The sequence below is a fragment of the Suncus etruscus genome, chromosome 11 (genome assembly GCF_024139225.1).
Source record: "Suncus etruscus isolate mSunEtr1 chromosome 11, mSunEtr1.pri.cur, whole genome shotgun sequence".
In the NCBI taxonomy this organism is placed as follows: Eukaryota; Metazoa; Chordata; class Mammalia; order Eulipotyphla; family Soricidae; genus Suncus; species Suncus etruscus.
Window position 1 is genome coordinate 19,509,748 of NC_064858.1, and position 14,860 is coordinate 19,524,607.

General features: G+C 44.0%; 1 protein-coding gene and 1 non-coding gene across 2 annotated transcripts in view; both read left to right on the plus strand.

Moving 5' to 3' along the window:
- Window positions 1-2,413: 2,413 nt before the first annotated feature.
- The window catches only part of ERGIC2 (ERGIC and golgi 2), a 39,595-nt gene continuing 27,148 nt past the window's right edge, over window positions 2,414-14,860 (plus strand). The window contains exons 1-2 of the mRNA XM_049783832.1: window positions 2,414-2,473; window positions 12,584-12,726. Coding sequence (XP_049639789.1) covers window positions 12,621-12,726 — 106 coding nt within the window. The 5' untranslated portion in view covers window positions 2,414-2,473; window positions 12,584-12,620. The remainder of the gene's footprint in view (window positions 2,474-12,583; window positions 12,727-14,860) is intronic.
- LOC126023478 (U6 spliceosomal RNA) lies at window positions 14,454-14,560 on the plus strand. Its single transcript, XR_007500598.1, has one exon. It is a non-coding gene; the product is annotated as a U6 spliceosomal RNA (small nuclear RNA).

A 14,860-nucleotide genomic window follows, 5' to 3' on the forward strand; every position in this document is an offset into this window, starting at 1 on the left:
AGGGATATCAGAGGGCTGATGTGCATGTCAGGCATGAATATTCCTGAGCTAGATCCTGGCACTTCCTGGGCCCCAGAACTGGGTTCCTCAAACAACCCTTCTCCCACCTTTACTAGAATGATACTGGAGTTGATTTTCCTTCCAATAACCTCCATGGTTTTCACTGTGTACAGGGGTTAGTTTGCTTGTTCAATTCATCTGGCAGAATCACCTCTATTTTGTCCTCAAGTCATTATTTTCTTCTTTTTCAATGGCAGTCATGCTCCATTGAGTGTATATGTATATATATGTGTATATATATGTTTGCATATATACATATGTACTGTAGAGTAGACCCTTTATCTGAACATTTCAGGTAAAATGATCTCTTTTTATGATATTCCTCAAAAGTAAATCTATGTAACTTCTATGCACAACACAATCTGGTCATACCTGCATCATCTTTCAGCCTCTACCTTCAGTCTCTGCACTCTCTTTACTCCTATCCCTCTCCTCACGAAACCTTTATGATAATTCACTTAGGTTGAGTTCCCATTGAGTTGCTTATTGAATGAACAGGATATTAGTCTATTTTACTGTACAGCTATAAGGAACAGTGGGAACTCTGCAGACCAGCACACAGTATAATAAGAAAATAACCATAAACCCCCATCCTAGCGAGGTGGTAAAATGTCCAGTCATTTGGGAGCAACACCCAAGTTCAAAGTTCACAAGTGACTGGGCTGGAATTTAATCCCAGGAAATCCAGATGCCAGTCTGTCCAATATGACTCTCTATACTAACTTGAATATGTGATAGAGGTAGAAACTTTAGATCTATTCAGAGTTTATTTATGGCATCAGAGATGGCTCTGTGGTCAGAGTGTATGATTTGCATGCAGGAGGCCTGCATTTGATCTCAGTTTCAGGTGGCTCCTGAGCTGTGCTGGGTATGCATCCTACCCACCAAAAAAAACTTTTTTAATTCTGACACAAGTGAAAATTTTTTATTTGCACTTATTTAGGGCGAACAATTTAATGGTTTCAATTTCAATAAACATGAACTCATAAAACACCACAAGATAAAATACTCCTGGGAAGGAGTAGTGTTGTGTTACAGAGTTCCCTGGGGTACTAGGAGCAACCAGAGCACAAGACCACGGTTTGATCCCAAACACTACAGAATTCCTGGGGTACTAGAAGCAACCAGAGCACAGTGCCGGGGGTAGTCTCCTAGCACTTCTCATATATGCCTCCTTTACCTCCCTATATCAAATCCCCCAAATGACTTCTTTGCCTGCCCTACCCACCAATTTTGGTTAGTAAATCACCTTGATGCCATTTGACCCAATTTCTATGTTATTGACAGGCTGTGAGGATTAAATGAGTTGAGGCAAAGCGTTTTAAAAGTGCTCCCAGGGGCTGGAGAGATAACACAGCGGTAGGGCGTTTGCCTTGCACGCAGCCAATCCAGGACGAATAGTGGTTCAAATCCCGGAATCCCATATGGTCCCCTGAGCCCGCCAGGAGCGATTTCTGAGTGCTAAGCCAGGAGTAACCCCTGAGCATCGCTGGGTGTGACCCTAAAACCAAAAAAATAAAAATAAATAAAAAGTGCTCCCAAAGGATGGTTGTGGAAACATTGTATGACTGAAACTCAATCTTGAACAACTTTGTAACGGTATATCTCATGGTCATGCAATTAAAACATTTGTTAAATTGAAAAAAAGAAATAATAATAAGCGCTCCCTGGATAAAGTCTTTATTCCAGTTTTTATTTAATGGGTTCAAAAATTAATTTCCAAAGTGGGGTTAGAAATCCGGTAACAGATGGGGTACAGAAGGGGATGTCGAATTAACTGTTTCTTCACACGTGCTGGGTGTCAGCGATAGGAATAATGAAAATCATTATCTGCAGAAAAAAAAAAGTTTTAGTGTTCTGGAGAAGCGATTTCTCTTTTATTTATTTTATTTTTGGGGGGCCACACCCGGTGACACTCAGGGGTGCCACCTGACTCAATGCACTCAGATATCGCTCAGGGGTTCCACCTGACTCTATGCACTCAGAAATGGCTCCTGGCTTGGGGAGGACCATATGGGACGCCTGGGGAATCGAACCGCGGTCCGTCCTAGGCTAGCTCGTGCAAGGCAGACGTCTGAACCCTTGCGCCACCGCTCCGGCCCCTGGGTAACTCATTGTCAATAAACAGTACAGAAAAGGAACTGGAAGGAAGCTGTGCCGCTTAGTAGGGAAGCCACGCCCCACCCTCAAACCACGCCCTCCACTTCCACTTAACCACGCCCCTTTACGCCCGTCCGGTCTGGAGCCTGGCGTGGATGCGGTCTCGCGAGAACTCGACGTCGTGTCCCCGCCCCGTCGCTGACTTTCTCCTCCGTGATTGGCCTTTACAGTTATCGCGAGACTTCGCGGGAACCGAACTCGAGCGGCCCGGGCTCGTGCGAAACATGGCGGCCGTGCGGGAACGGAACAGCAGGTAGATGCAGGAGCGGCGGCCGGGGACGGGTCGGGGACTGTTGGGGCGCTGGTGTGGGTGAAAGAGACTGCGAGGCGGGGGGGCTCCGGGGCGTCGTCTGTTTTGGGGTTCCGGCCGGCTGGGGGGCGAGGGTCCCGCGCTGTAAGGGCCCGGCGCGCCAGGCTCGCTCCTCGCCCGGGTCGGGCCTTGGCCGCTTGGGCGGAGAGGGAGTCGGAGGCCGCGGCACTTGTTGGAGCGAGGAGGCGCGTCTGGGAAACTTGGGGCAGGCCGGGCCGGGACCGGGCGCCTCCTTGAGCTCTGCCACCCCGAGGCAGCAGAGCAGAGCAGGTTATGCCAGTGCCCAGGTTGGTGCCGAGTGGCCCCTAGTTGCACCCATCCGACTCTGCGCCTGGCTGGGGCTTCTGTTCAGTCTTTTGCACCGGTGAGTAAGTCGCTTTCATTTATTTCTTTATTTTTCGGTTTGCAACCTCTTCCCGACTCTTGTGCGCCTGGGGCATTTGTTCAGTCTTTTGCACCGGTGAGTAAGTCGCTTTCATTTATTTATTTTTATTTATTTTTCGGTTTGCAACCTCTTCCCGACTCTTGTGCGCCTGGGGCATATGTTCAGTGTGTTTTGCACCGGTGATTAAGTCGCTTTTATATCTTTTTATTTATTTATTTATTTTTCGTTTTGGGCTCACACCCGGCAGCTACCAGGGCTTCCTCCTGGCTCCTACGCTCAGAATCGCTCCTGGCAGCCTCTTGAGGGAACCATATGGGGTGCCGGGATTCGAACCACCTTCCTTCTGCATGCATGCAAGGCAAACGCCTTACCTCCATGCTATCTCTCCGGCCCCTCTCCTAAATTCTTTTTTTTTTTTTTTTTTTTTTTACTTTTTTGGTTTTTGGGTCACACCCAGCAGCAGCAGGTGTTACTCCTGGCTCTACACTCAGAAATCACTCCTGGCAGGCCTTGGGGGGGGGCATATGGGATGCCGACCTTCTGCATGCATGCAAGGCAAATGCCCTACCTCCATGCGATCTCTCCGGGCCCCAAAACTAGGGCCTCTGATTAAGTCGCTTTTAAGGGCGCCTGGCACCGTGGTGGTGGGGAGAAGGCGAGTCCCTGTCTTTTCGTTTTGGGATGGTGGGCCCAAGTCCACCACCTTGGAGGTGTCTGACCCCTACTTCAGGTCCCTGGGCACGAAAAGTATTTATTTTTGAACTTGAACTGTCTCGGGAAAGAAGTCCCTTCCGAGATTGGAACTGCAACTTAAAGAGTTTTGGGGGGTGGCGGGACTGAAGAGAGACCGCGAAGAGTACGCTTCCCCTGTTTTTGGCTGACCCGGGCTCCATCCCTTGCATCCATCCCCAAAGGTTGGCCGGGCCTGAGCAAAGAGCTCATCACTGAATACCTGCTGTCTGTGATCAAAAAGAAAAATATAAAAGAATTGGTGTAAAGGAAAAAGCCATGTGGGAGGGTGTTTAGTGACTTCAGTTGGTAAAAGTGTATTTAGTTTGTTTGTTTTTGGGCCACCATTAGTGGCCCTCAGGGTTACTCCTGGCTCTGAGCTCCAGTGTCATTCCTGGCAGTGTTCAGGCGACCATTAGGGATGCCAGGAATTGAACTCCGGGTAGGCAGTGTGCAAGGCAAACACCCGCCCCGCTGTGCTATTGCTCCAGCCCCTGAACTTAATTTTTAATATAAACTTCTTTCTAGTCATTGATGCCTGTTGCAGGTCCTAAGAATTTGCCAGTGTTACGTGTCATCGACTTTGTCATTTGTTTTTGTTGGGTTCACACTCCTCCTGTGTCCGGCTTCGGGGACTGGGGTCATTCTTTGCAGTGCTGGGGACTGTGGGGGTGGTGTTTAACCTCTTTGTACCCTAGTTCTTTTATCTGCAAAATGGATGCTGGTTGTTACTGTTTAGTAATAACTAGTTCTTTGAGCCGGAGCTATAGCACAGCGGATAGGGCGCTTTCCTTGCATGCGGCTGACCCGGGTTCAATCCCCAGCATCCCATATGGTTCCTTGAGCCTAGCAGGAGTAAAGATTTATAAGCACAGAGCTAGGTATGCCACTCCCTCTCCCCTAAAGAACAAAAACACGTAGAATACAACCTGACATAGTTAAAGTTTGTTGTGTTGTTTTTTCTTCTTCTCTAAATGTTGTGCTCACAGAAGTGTACTTTGCTATGTAGTAAAAAGAGACTGAAAAACACACTTTTAAAAATCATTTCTTTGAGGCCTGAAGAAGAGATAGCACAGTGGTAGGGCGTTTGCCTGGCAAGCGGATGACTCAGGACCGACGACAGTGGTTTGAATCCCAGAATCCCATATGGCCCCCAAGCCTGCCAGGAGCGATTTCTGAGCACAGAGCCAGGAGTAACCCCTGAGAGCCTCCGGGTGTGGCCCAAAAACCAAAAAAAAAAAAAAAGAAAAAGAAAAAATATCATTTCTTTGTCCAGGATGTTGCTCAGTGACTAAAATGTACTGTGGTGTCCATGAGACCTGGATTCAGTGTCCAGCTCTGCAGAAAAGCCAGCACCAAGAACTAAACACATGTTTTTGGTTTCTGTAATATTTCTTAAAAACTAAATCATGATGAGGCACAATTACCAAGTTATTCAAGATTGAGTTTCAGTGTTCCAACACCTATCCCTTCACTAATGTACACTTCCCACCTCCATTCTCTCCAGTGTCCCCCCACTCGCACCCCATGGCAGACACTTTTTCTTTTTTCCCTCTTAAGTACCATGGTTTGCAATATGGTTACTGAAGTGGTATCACGCATATCACTTTATCTCCTTTCAACATCCAGTTCTTAACCAGAGTGATCATTTCCAACTATTATAGCACTCCCTTCTCTGCTCTTAACTTCACTCCCCCTTTGTGGCAAGTTTTCAACCATGGACTTCGTCTCTATAGTCTTTGGGTATTATTACCAACATAAGTATGTCTGACCCAGAACGGATCTTTGTTCTCTATGGTAAATGCCCCAGGAAACTTCATTTTTCAGTTGCTTACTTAAACTTTCTTCCTTTCAGCTACTGCTACCAAGGTGCAATTCCTCTTGAGGTACAAACTCTGTTCCTCCCTCCTTATATGCCATTGCCTTCTAGATCAGTTCCATTGCTTCATCTGCCCTGGGTTCCCCTCCCCTCCCCGCCCCCTTCTGGTTTGAGCCACACTCAAAGGAGTGCAGGGCTTTCTTCTGTTTCTGTTCTCTGGAATCACATATCCCCTGTGGATCTGGGCTCCAACATGTATGCATGTTAGCACCTTACCCACCAGACTACTGATCTGGTAGCTCCAGTGATTTTTTTAACCCATAGGTCTCATCTCACTATTTCCTCAAAGACAACATAAATCTAAAAGAGCATATAAATTCTTAAATTTATTTGGAGAACAAGAAACATTTTTTTTAGTGACTTCTTTGTTTTGTTTTGTTTTTGGGTCATAGCTGGCTCTGCACTCAAAATTTGCTCCTGCCAGGCTCGCTCCTGGCAGACTTGGGGGACCATAAGGGATGCTGGATTCGAATCAGAGTCTGTTCTGTGTTGGCGGCGTGCAAGGCAACACCTAACCGCTGTGCTATAGCTCTGGCCTCTCAGTGATTTCTTTCTTTCTTGAGTAAAAGTTATGAGGTAGTCATTACGTTCTTTCTCCTTCTTATTTTAAAATGATAACAGGATTTGGGACATTGAGGACCTTCCTGGATTGCAAAGCTGAGTGAATGCATAGTAACACCAGTTTCTCCAGAGAACAAACATATGGTGGTTTGTTTTGTTTGTTTGTTTGTTTGTTTGTGGGCCACACCTGTTGACGCTCTAGGGTTACTTCTGGCTATGCACTCAGAAATCGCTCCTGGCTTGGGGGGGGGGACCAAATGGGATGCTGGGGGATCGAACCATGGTCAGTCCTAGCTAGCACTTGCAAGGCAGATGCCTTACCTCTAGCACTGCTGCTCTGGCCCCCTGTTTTTTTTGTTTTGGTTTGGTTTTGGTTTGGGGTCACATCTGGTGGTGCTCAGGCGTTATTCCTGACTCTGCACTCAGGAATCACTCCTGGTAGGCTTGGGGAACCATACTGGATTGCCAGGGATCAAACTCTGGTCAGACACCTGCAAGGCAAATGCCTTCTCTACTGTGCTTTCATTCCAGCCTCACATCCATTCTTTTGTATAAATTGTATAAATTGTGGAGAGGTGGCAGCACAAAGTTTGGAAGTGCCAGCTGCAGATACTGCTCGTGACTGTAGTACTTGCTCAAGAAAGTCAGCATGGGGTTCAGGGAGTTCTGAGGTAGTGTTAGGGAGACAGGAAATACTCAGTGACAGTGGAACTGAAATCACTGAAACAGGTGATGGGGTTAAGTAGCAATAGGACAAGCAGAGAATGCATTAAGGCTAAGGAGGAAGAGAGAGGGCTTTGTTCTCTAGTGACTGACAGGAGTTACAAATTCAAAACCCTCCTAATTAAGAACCTGTTAATCATAGAAAGGCACAATTTTAGGGTTAGGGCCTAAATTGACACAGGTTTTCTGATCACAGTATTCCTGGTCAAACTTTTATTTCTTTATTTTTGTTTTTTTTTTGGGCAGCGCTCAGGAGTTTCTCCTGGCTATGCCTCAAATTGCTCCTGACTTGGGGACCATATGGGACGCTGGAATTGAACTGAGGTCTGTCCTAGGTTAGCGGACACAAGGCAGATGTCTTACCACTTGAGCCACCGGGATCCTAATAATTAAATTGTTAGGATCCAAAGTTGAAGGATGAGACCACACAATTGAAATAAAGCAAAGCAAGACTTTATTCTGTCAGCCACAAGCTCCAAACTGGCTGGCTAGCAGGGCCACCTCTCAAAGAAGGTGACCCCTGCCAACACAAGCCAGTTTATATAGGGAGGGGGATGAAGAAGTTCTAGCTTCTGATCTGGCTGTTGTCTAGTGTACCTTCCTACTGCTCCCTTGTGTCCTTTCCAGATTGGCTACATGGTATGGTCAGGTATCTTGGAGTAGTGTTAATGGAAACTTAGGCTTGAGAAAGAGAAGCATAAGATTCTACAACATGTGATCCTTTGGCATCCCTCCTTATTTGGAACATAGGACCCCACAAAATAAGCTTAAGAGAGAGTTAGGGTGAAGGGTATTTTTGGGAGGAGGCACATGCGTTGACACTCTGGGGTTACTCCTGGCTTGGGGGACCATATGGGATGCCCGGGAATGCGAGCTCTGGCAAGGCAGACACCTTACCGCTGTGCTACTGCTCCGGCCCCAGGGTGAAGGGGTTTTAAAGCACTATGTATGATTCTGTTGTACAAAGTAAGCTTTTGAAAGAAAAAGTATTCTTTTGAAAATGTAATGTTTGTTGAGTAAAACTATCTTTCATAAACTTTAAAGTATTCTTTATTATTATTATTATTATTATTTATTTTGGTTTTTCGGGCCACACGTTTGATGCTCAGGGGTTACTCCTGGCTAAGTGCTCAGAAGTTGCCCCTGACTTGGGGGGACCATATGGGACGCCGGGGGATCGAACCACAGTCCTTCCTTGGCTAGTGCTTGCAAGACAGACACCTTACCTCTAGCGCCACCTCGCCGGCCCCTCTTTTTGGTTTTTGGGTCACAGCCGGCAGTGCTCAGGGGTTACACCTGGCTCTGGGCTTCGAAATCACCCCTAGCAGGCGTGGGGGACCATATGGGATGCTGGGATTCGAACCACCGTCCTTCTGCATGAAAGGCAAATGCCTTACCTCCATGCTATCTGTCTGGCCCCAAACTTTAAAGTATTCTAAACAAATATAAACAAGTAATTACAAATTACAGAAAGTGGTGATTTATTTTTTCTAGAGTCATTTGGCCAGTATAGCTTGTGTCTTGCTTCCTCTGTCATTTGGTTTTTGTATCCATTTCTTAGGACTGGGTGGCTAAATAGCCATTCCTTCTCCATTGTCAAGTGGTCACTGATGTGTGAGCAGTGCTGCCTTCTTTTTTTTTTTTTTTTTTGGTTTTTGATTTTTGGGTCACCCCTGGCAGCACTCGAATTACTCCTGACTCTGTGCTCAGAAATCACTCCTGGCAGCCTCGGGGGACCGTATCAGATGCCGGGATTTGAACCACCATCCGTTTACATGCAAGGCAAATGCCTTACCTCCATGTTATTTCTCTGGCCCCAGTGCTGCCTTCTCTGACTGTGCCTGGGGCCTGCCCTCTGGCTGCCCTCCACCCTCTGCCATAGCACCTCTAGAGACCATACTTTTGGAGCCTCTGGGTAGTACCCTGCTGTGTTTTGCTGTATGTTTTTGGTTTAGGGGTTTGTTCAGACTCTGTGCTCCGGGATCACTCTTGGCTCTATTTGCGGCTCATTCCCTAGTTCTGTGCTTAGGTGTCACTCTAGTTTCTGTGCTCATGGGTCACTCATGGCTCTATGCTTTTGGGTGACTATTTATGGTACTGGGATAGAACCCACATTTAAGGTAAGTGCCAAACCTGCTGTACTATCTCTCTGACCCATAATTTTTAACCAATTAAATATTACTCATTGCCGAAAATTATATTAAAACTGGAAGTTAATTCATTAAACATGAATAAGGAGAAATAAATCACTTTTGTTGATTGCATCATTAAACTTTAATTAAGCACACTAAAATGTCATGAAGTGTATATTTAATTTGGGAAAGTATCCCATTTTCTTATAGTCAGATGGACACAGTGATGGAATCTGTAATGTGTAACATTACTTAGATTGCTTAATAAGATAATACTTGTAATGCTGTTAATGTCTGCCCCAGCTTCAAAGGCAGTTTCTAATTTCTTAGGCAATTTTCCAAAGCATTATATAAGATTCAGCTGTTATCAGTGATTTTTCTGGAGTTTTGGGGTTGACTTTTAAATGCAGGACAGTTTGAGAGAGAAATAAAAGGGAATAGTTATTGGAGATTATCTTTTAATGGCAGGTTGGAAGGTGTTTGGTGGCACACCTATCTTTTGCTCAATGACTGTTCCTAGCTCTGTGCTTAGGGGCCACTCTTGGTAGTAGTATTCAGAGGACCATATGTGGGGACTGGGGTTCCTACCCAGGTAGGCTATAAGGAAAGTATGCTGTATTTTAGGCCCTGGTTCATTGTACATCTTTTCATGTGCCGGTTGGCTGTTAATGTGTCTTCTTTGGTTACGTGTCATGTAATGGCCTCTGCCAAATTATTTATGGGTATTATTATTATTATGTACAGCTTACACAGTATACACAGTATAGTATATCTTTTATAGGACATAGGAGGTTTAAGAATTTTTCCCATTCAGTACAGTGCCTTTTTGTTTGAGAGGTGGCTTCATTGATGGAGGCTTTTTAGATTGATGCAGTCTCAGTACTTATTTTGGCTTGTTTCTCTTGGGATTGATCAGGATTAAGAGTCTCCAGACAATTCTTTTTTTTTTTTTTTTTTTTTTGGTTTTGGGGCCACACCCGGCAGTGGTCAGGGGCTGTCTGCTCAGAAATAGTTCTTGGCAGGCATGGGGGACAATATGGGACATCGGAATATGGGACATCGGGATTCGAACCAACCACCTTTGGTCCTGCATTGGCTGCTTGCAAGGCAAACACCGCTGTGCTATCTCTTCGGGCCCAAGAGAGTCTCCAGACAATTCTAAAGCTCATTTAAGTAGTAGGCATATCTCTTTTTTTCCTTTTAGGTATTTTATGAGTTTTGGCTTTATATCCATGCCTTTCACTGGTTCAGAACTATTTTTTCCTCCTTTCCTCTCTCCCTCCCTCCTTTTTCTCCCTCCCTTCCCCCCATTCTCTATTTTGTTTCTTTTCTCTCCTATTTCCTCAGTTGAAATCCTCTTTTTCTTTCCTTCTTCCTTTAATGAAATTTTCTACTCTTCCTTTCTACCCTTCCTCTTTCTAGTAAATATTTATCAAATATCTCCTGTCCCAGGCTTTGAAGATCATATTAGCCATCATCCAGTGGAGAAAGTTAAACAAGTACCTGGAAATAGTATGATAAAGGTGCTGCCTTTAAGGAGTGTGAGCTGTTACCAATGTTTCGATTATAGAAGGGTTTCCTCAAAGGAGCAGTTACTTTTGAGATCAGCATGTCTTAAGTACTGGGAGGTGATAGAGACTAACTGGGATGAAACACTAGAGAAGTCTGGTTTAAAAAGAAGGGGAAAGAAAGAAAAGGTGGCTTGTTTTTGAAGGGTTTTATCAGTAAACTAGAGTCCAAACTGTTCTGGAAGCTATCCAGAGGTTAAAGTCATCCCCTATGTTTTAGAAGGATTGGTTGTAGTCTGGAGAGTGACTTGGGAAGTGGTTGGTGTGGATGAACCCAGCTACTGTTGTAGCTCTTGGCTGAGACTCCTATCCTGCAGGGAAGGAGAGGGAGAGGCTAGATGGAGTTTAAAGTAGAGGTGGTGCTGTAAGGGGGCAGAATTCGCAATTAAAATCTGAAGGCGCTTGTGAGCATGGAACCAGCTAAGGAAATTCATTGGAAGCTTTTCATGGCAAATGAAATCAACTTGTGTCTTATCAGGCTCTCTTCAGCATAGTGCTTCCTGTTGACTGGTCAGCCTGAACAGGACTCGTACTCTGGGGAGTCCATCACTGCCTGCTGTCCTCATTCACCTTCTTCCTTAGCTGGTGCCCTTTCTCTGAGGGTTCTCTCTCTGGACTCCAGGTGCTATCTTCGTCCTTACAGAGATATTCAGTAGTCTCCCTGGCCATGTGTTTTATTCTGCTATTTGGTATTGATTATATAGCTGCAATTTTGACTTTCTGGTAAATCTTTATAGTATCCTTCTAGTATTTATAGAGATCATTTAAGATATAGTTGGCATACTGATAAAAAAGAATATCAGGAAATTACTAAGTATTTTTATTACAAAAATAGATAATTTGGAAATCATAGAGTTCAGCAAAGTCCTCTCATGTTTTCTTGTGGTGGTTTTTCTTTCCTAGTCTCCATTAAACTGGGCTGGATCCAAACAATTTTATCTTTTTTGGTTTGTAATTTTACTGGGCAGTACTCAGAGGCTATACTAGGTTTTCTGCTTGATGGTAACTCTACAATGTGCTAGGGGAACAGTGCAGTACTTCTGTCTCCTGCATGCAGAGCATGCGCCCAGCCAGCACCTTGAGTTGCACCCTGGTCCTAACCCTTTCATTGTTTGCTGATAATGTGTATTTTCTGATGTGACTTAGTATTTTTCAAGATTGTCCAGTATTACATAGATTGAGAACTTAAAAGATGCAAAATTTGTATTTTGGGTGATAGATTAATTCTCTCTCTCTGGGATTTTAAACTTTGGAGGGCTGGAGAGATATTCAGGGGTTAACTCATTTGCCTTGTGTGCAGTGAACCTGGTTCAGTCCCTGATTTTGGTACCACATGGTCCCCCAAGCCCTGCCAGAAGTAGGGCCTGAGCACTGCACAGGTGTGGCCCAAAGCCCAAATGCATAGGCTTACTATACGAAGAATATTTTCATAATCTAGTTTTTATATACAACCTAGAATATTACCTTAGGATATGATAAGTTCCTTAAACAGGAAGATACTTAGCCAGAAGGGCATTGGTGATTCTGTGTGTGTGTGTATTTTTAATATATATATATATTATATATATAAATATTGGTATTTTGATTTTTGGGCCAGACCTGGTGACGCTCAGGGGTTACTACTCCTGGGTGTGCGCCAAGAAATCGCTCCTGGCTTGGGGGACCATATTTGGATGCCAGGGGATCAAACCGTGGTCCGTCTTAGCTAGAGCATGCAAGGCAGACGCCTTACCACTTGCACCACTGCTCCGGCCCCTTGTGTGTGTGTGTGTGTGTGTGTGTGTATTTTTTTTTAAAGGAATATAGTTTTATTAGGGGACTATTGAAGGACGAGGGAGAAAATCTAAGGGGAGAGAGCTAAGGATTATTCTTAATAATTCGTGTATTTTGTAGGTGGTCTGATTTTCTGTCCTATATTTTGGTACCATTTCTTCTGGTCTTGGCAACTTTGTGACTCACTCAGAGCAGCAGAGAGCAGTATAATGCAGAGTTCTTCCCAGAGCTGTTTGTGGCCTTCATAGAAGGCCCCTTAAGTCTTCCCTGAAGTCCTCACATGCTGCCCATTTTCCTTCTCAGCAGGGCCATATGAAGGGAGAGGAAGATTTTCCTGAAGATGAGGCGATTGAATCGGAAGAAAACTTTAAATTTGGTGAAAGAGTTGGATGCCTTTCCAAAAGTTCCTGACAGCTATGTAGAGACATCTGCCAGTGGGGGTACAGGTAAGTATTAGTTCCTAGAAGAGCTGCCCTCTTTGAGGCACCTTGAGAACTGCAGCATTATGTGATGCCAGGGTTTGCTGCCCTTAGATCGAGTTAGGTCTGTTAGGTCTGTTCTTTCTACTCCCCTGCAGTACTCCTGTCACTGTTCTGGTAGTGCCTCAGTCACTGTTCTGGTAGTGCCTCAGCACAGCCCATATGATAGCCATGTTCATCCCAGTGTCACCACCTGGGTACTTGCAGTTACTTGTGTAATGGCCTTAGTGAGGTCAGAAGATGGAATTGGGTTATTGGAACTGGCTTGGTACTATTTGGATGGAATTGATAGTTGCTACATTAGAATGGTAGTTCCTGCATTTCCCAGTATTCCATAGAAGCAAGGAGGCGTTGCTGGGCAACCCAGATTTTGGGTGCAGATGCTGTATTCTAGGGTGCTACTGTAGTGCCACATACCTGACCTCAAAGAAGTTCACTGTCTCCTCAGTTTTAGCTTCTGTGAAATGGGAGTATTATTAGTGTTTACCTAATAGGGCTGAATGGTGAAAGGTAAGCTAATAATTATAAAATATTTCTAGGAGAACCTAAAGTGCTTATTTAGTAAATATTGAAATACATAAGAGTTGTACTAATGGCGTTTACTATTTCCCAATGAAGAGCTAATAAAAATTTTACAAAAGATTCACCCATTTTGAGAAATATGTAATAAATGACTTACTATTATTCTTGTTTCAAGTTTATAGCCTAAAATGAAGTTCTGTTAGTACAATATTTTGGTGCTTGATTCATTTTAATTATTTTGACATAATTCTTTACTTGTCTATAGAAGTTTTCCTTTATTTTATACAGAAAGTGACATATAACAGATTGCAGAATAGATGAGAGTTTTATCAAAGAGTTTGGATTTTTTTTTTTTATATTTTGTTTTGTTTGGGGGGGCCACACCTGACTATTGCTCAAAGCTTATTCCTGGCTCTGCACTCAGGAATCCCTCCTGGTATTGCTCAGTGGACTCTGGAATGCCAGGGTGAACCCAGGTCAGAGGCATGCATGGCAAGCTCCCTACCCATTGTAGTATTGCTCTGGCCCAGATACTGAATTTCTGATGTAGGTTTTTAATGGCTTGTAGAGAATCAACCTTTTTTTTTTTTTTTTTTTTTAAATTCATTCTGGGAGTCTCCCAGTTGATGCTTCGGGGGCCAAGAGCTCCATCTAGGTGACTCTGCCAATGAGGCATGTGGTCTGTGTTAGGGCCTGTGGATGTGTTACTTCTCTGACCTGATGATGTTGAAGATACCGGAGACCCTGATGGTGCTGGGGCTTTAGGGCTGCATATGGCAGTACCTGGTGGACCATGTGGTACCAGAATTGAGCTGGCCTTAACTACAAGGCCAGCTCTATGCTGTCTCCCCAGCCCCCTGATTTATTTTTTTTTAAAGGTGAGATATAATTATGGGAACACTTTAATTATCAGAACTATTTCTCATCTTTTTATGGGGGAAACTTGGGCTTATTTTTTGCCATTTGTTGTATCTTTTGCATGTAAAGAAATAAAAAGTTTGCATCATAAATTTTGACAAATCTATTAAGATCTCCTTAAAGTTAAAGAAATAAGGTGATTTTCTTAATAGTACAACCATTTCTGTTCATGTTGGTACTCATTAAATTCTAGGAAAAATGATAGACATTTAAAAGAAAAGCCTTTGATATATATTTTTAAAAAGCTTATTGGAGTGCTTGCTTCGGCAGCACATATACTAAAATTGGAACGATACAGAGAAGATTAGCATGGCCCCTGTGCAAGGATGACACGCAAATTTGTGAAGCATTCCATATTAAAAAAAAAAAGCTTGTTGGATAGACAGTAAAAGGCTAGCAAACCCTTTGCCTCCAGCTACAGAACTGAGGTCTTGAGTAATGTGGGAGGTTGGGATTAAGTGAGGAAGATACAGATTGGAAGTGACAGAAGGCCAGAGTTGGGGATTATCCAGTACTTTAGTGGGAGTGAAATATAGTAACATACCAAAAACATAAATATTAACACTCATAACCATATAACCTCACCTTCAATAATAAATGATTTTAGTTCTCATAGGAGCCAGAAGCTATTTCTCCTTTTATTATGTTCAGTGTTCCCTCC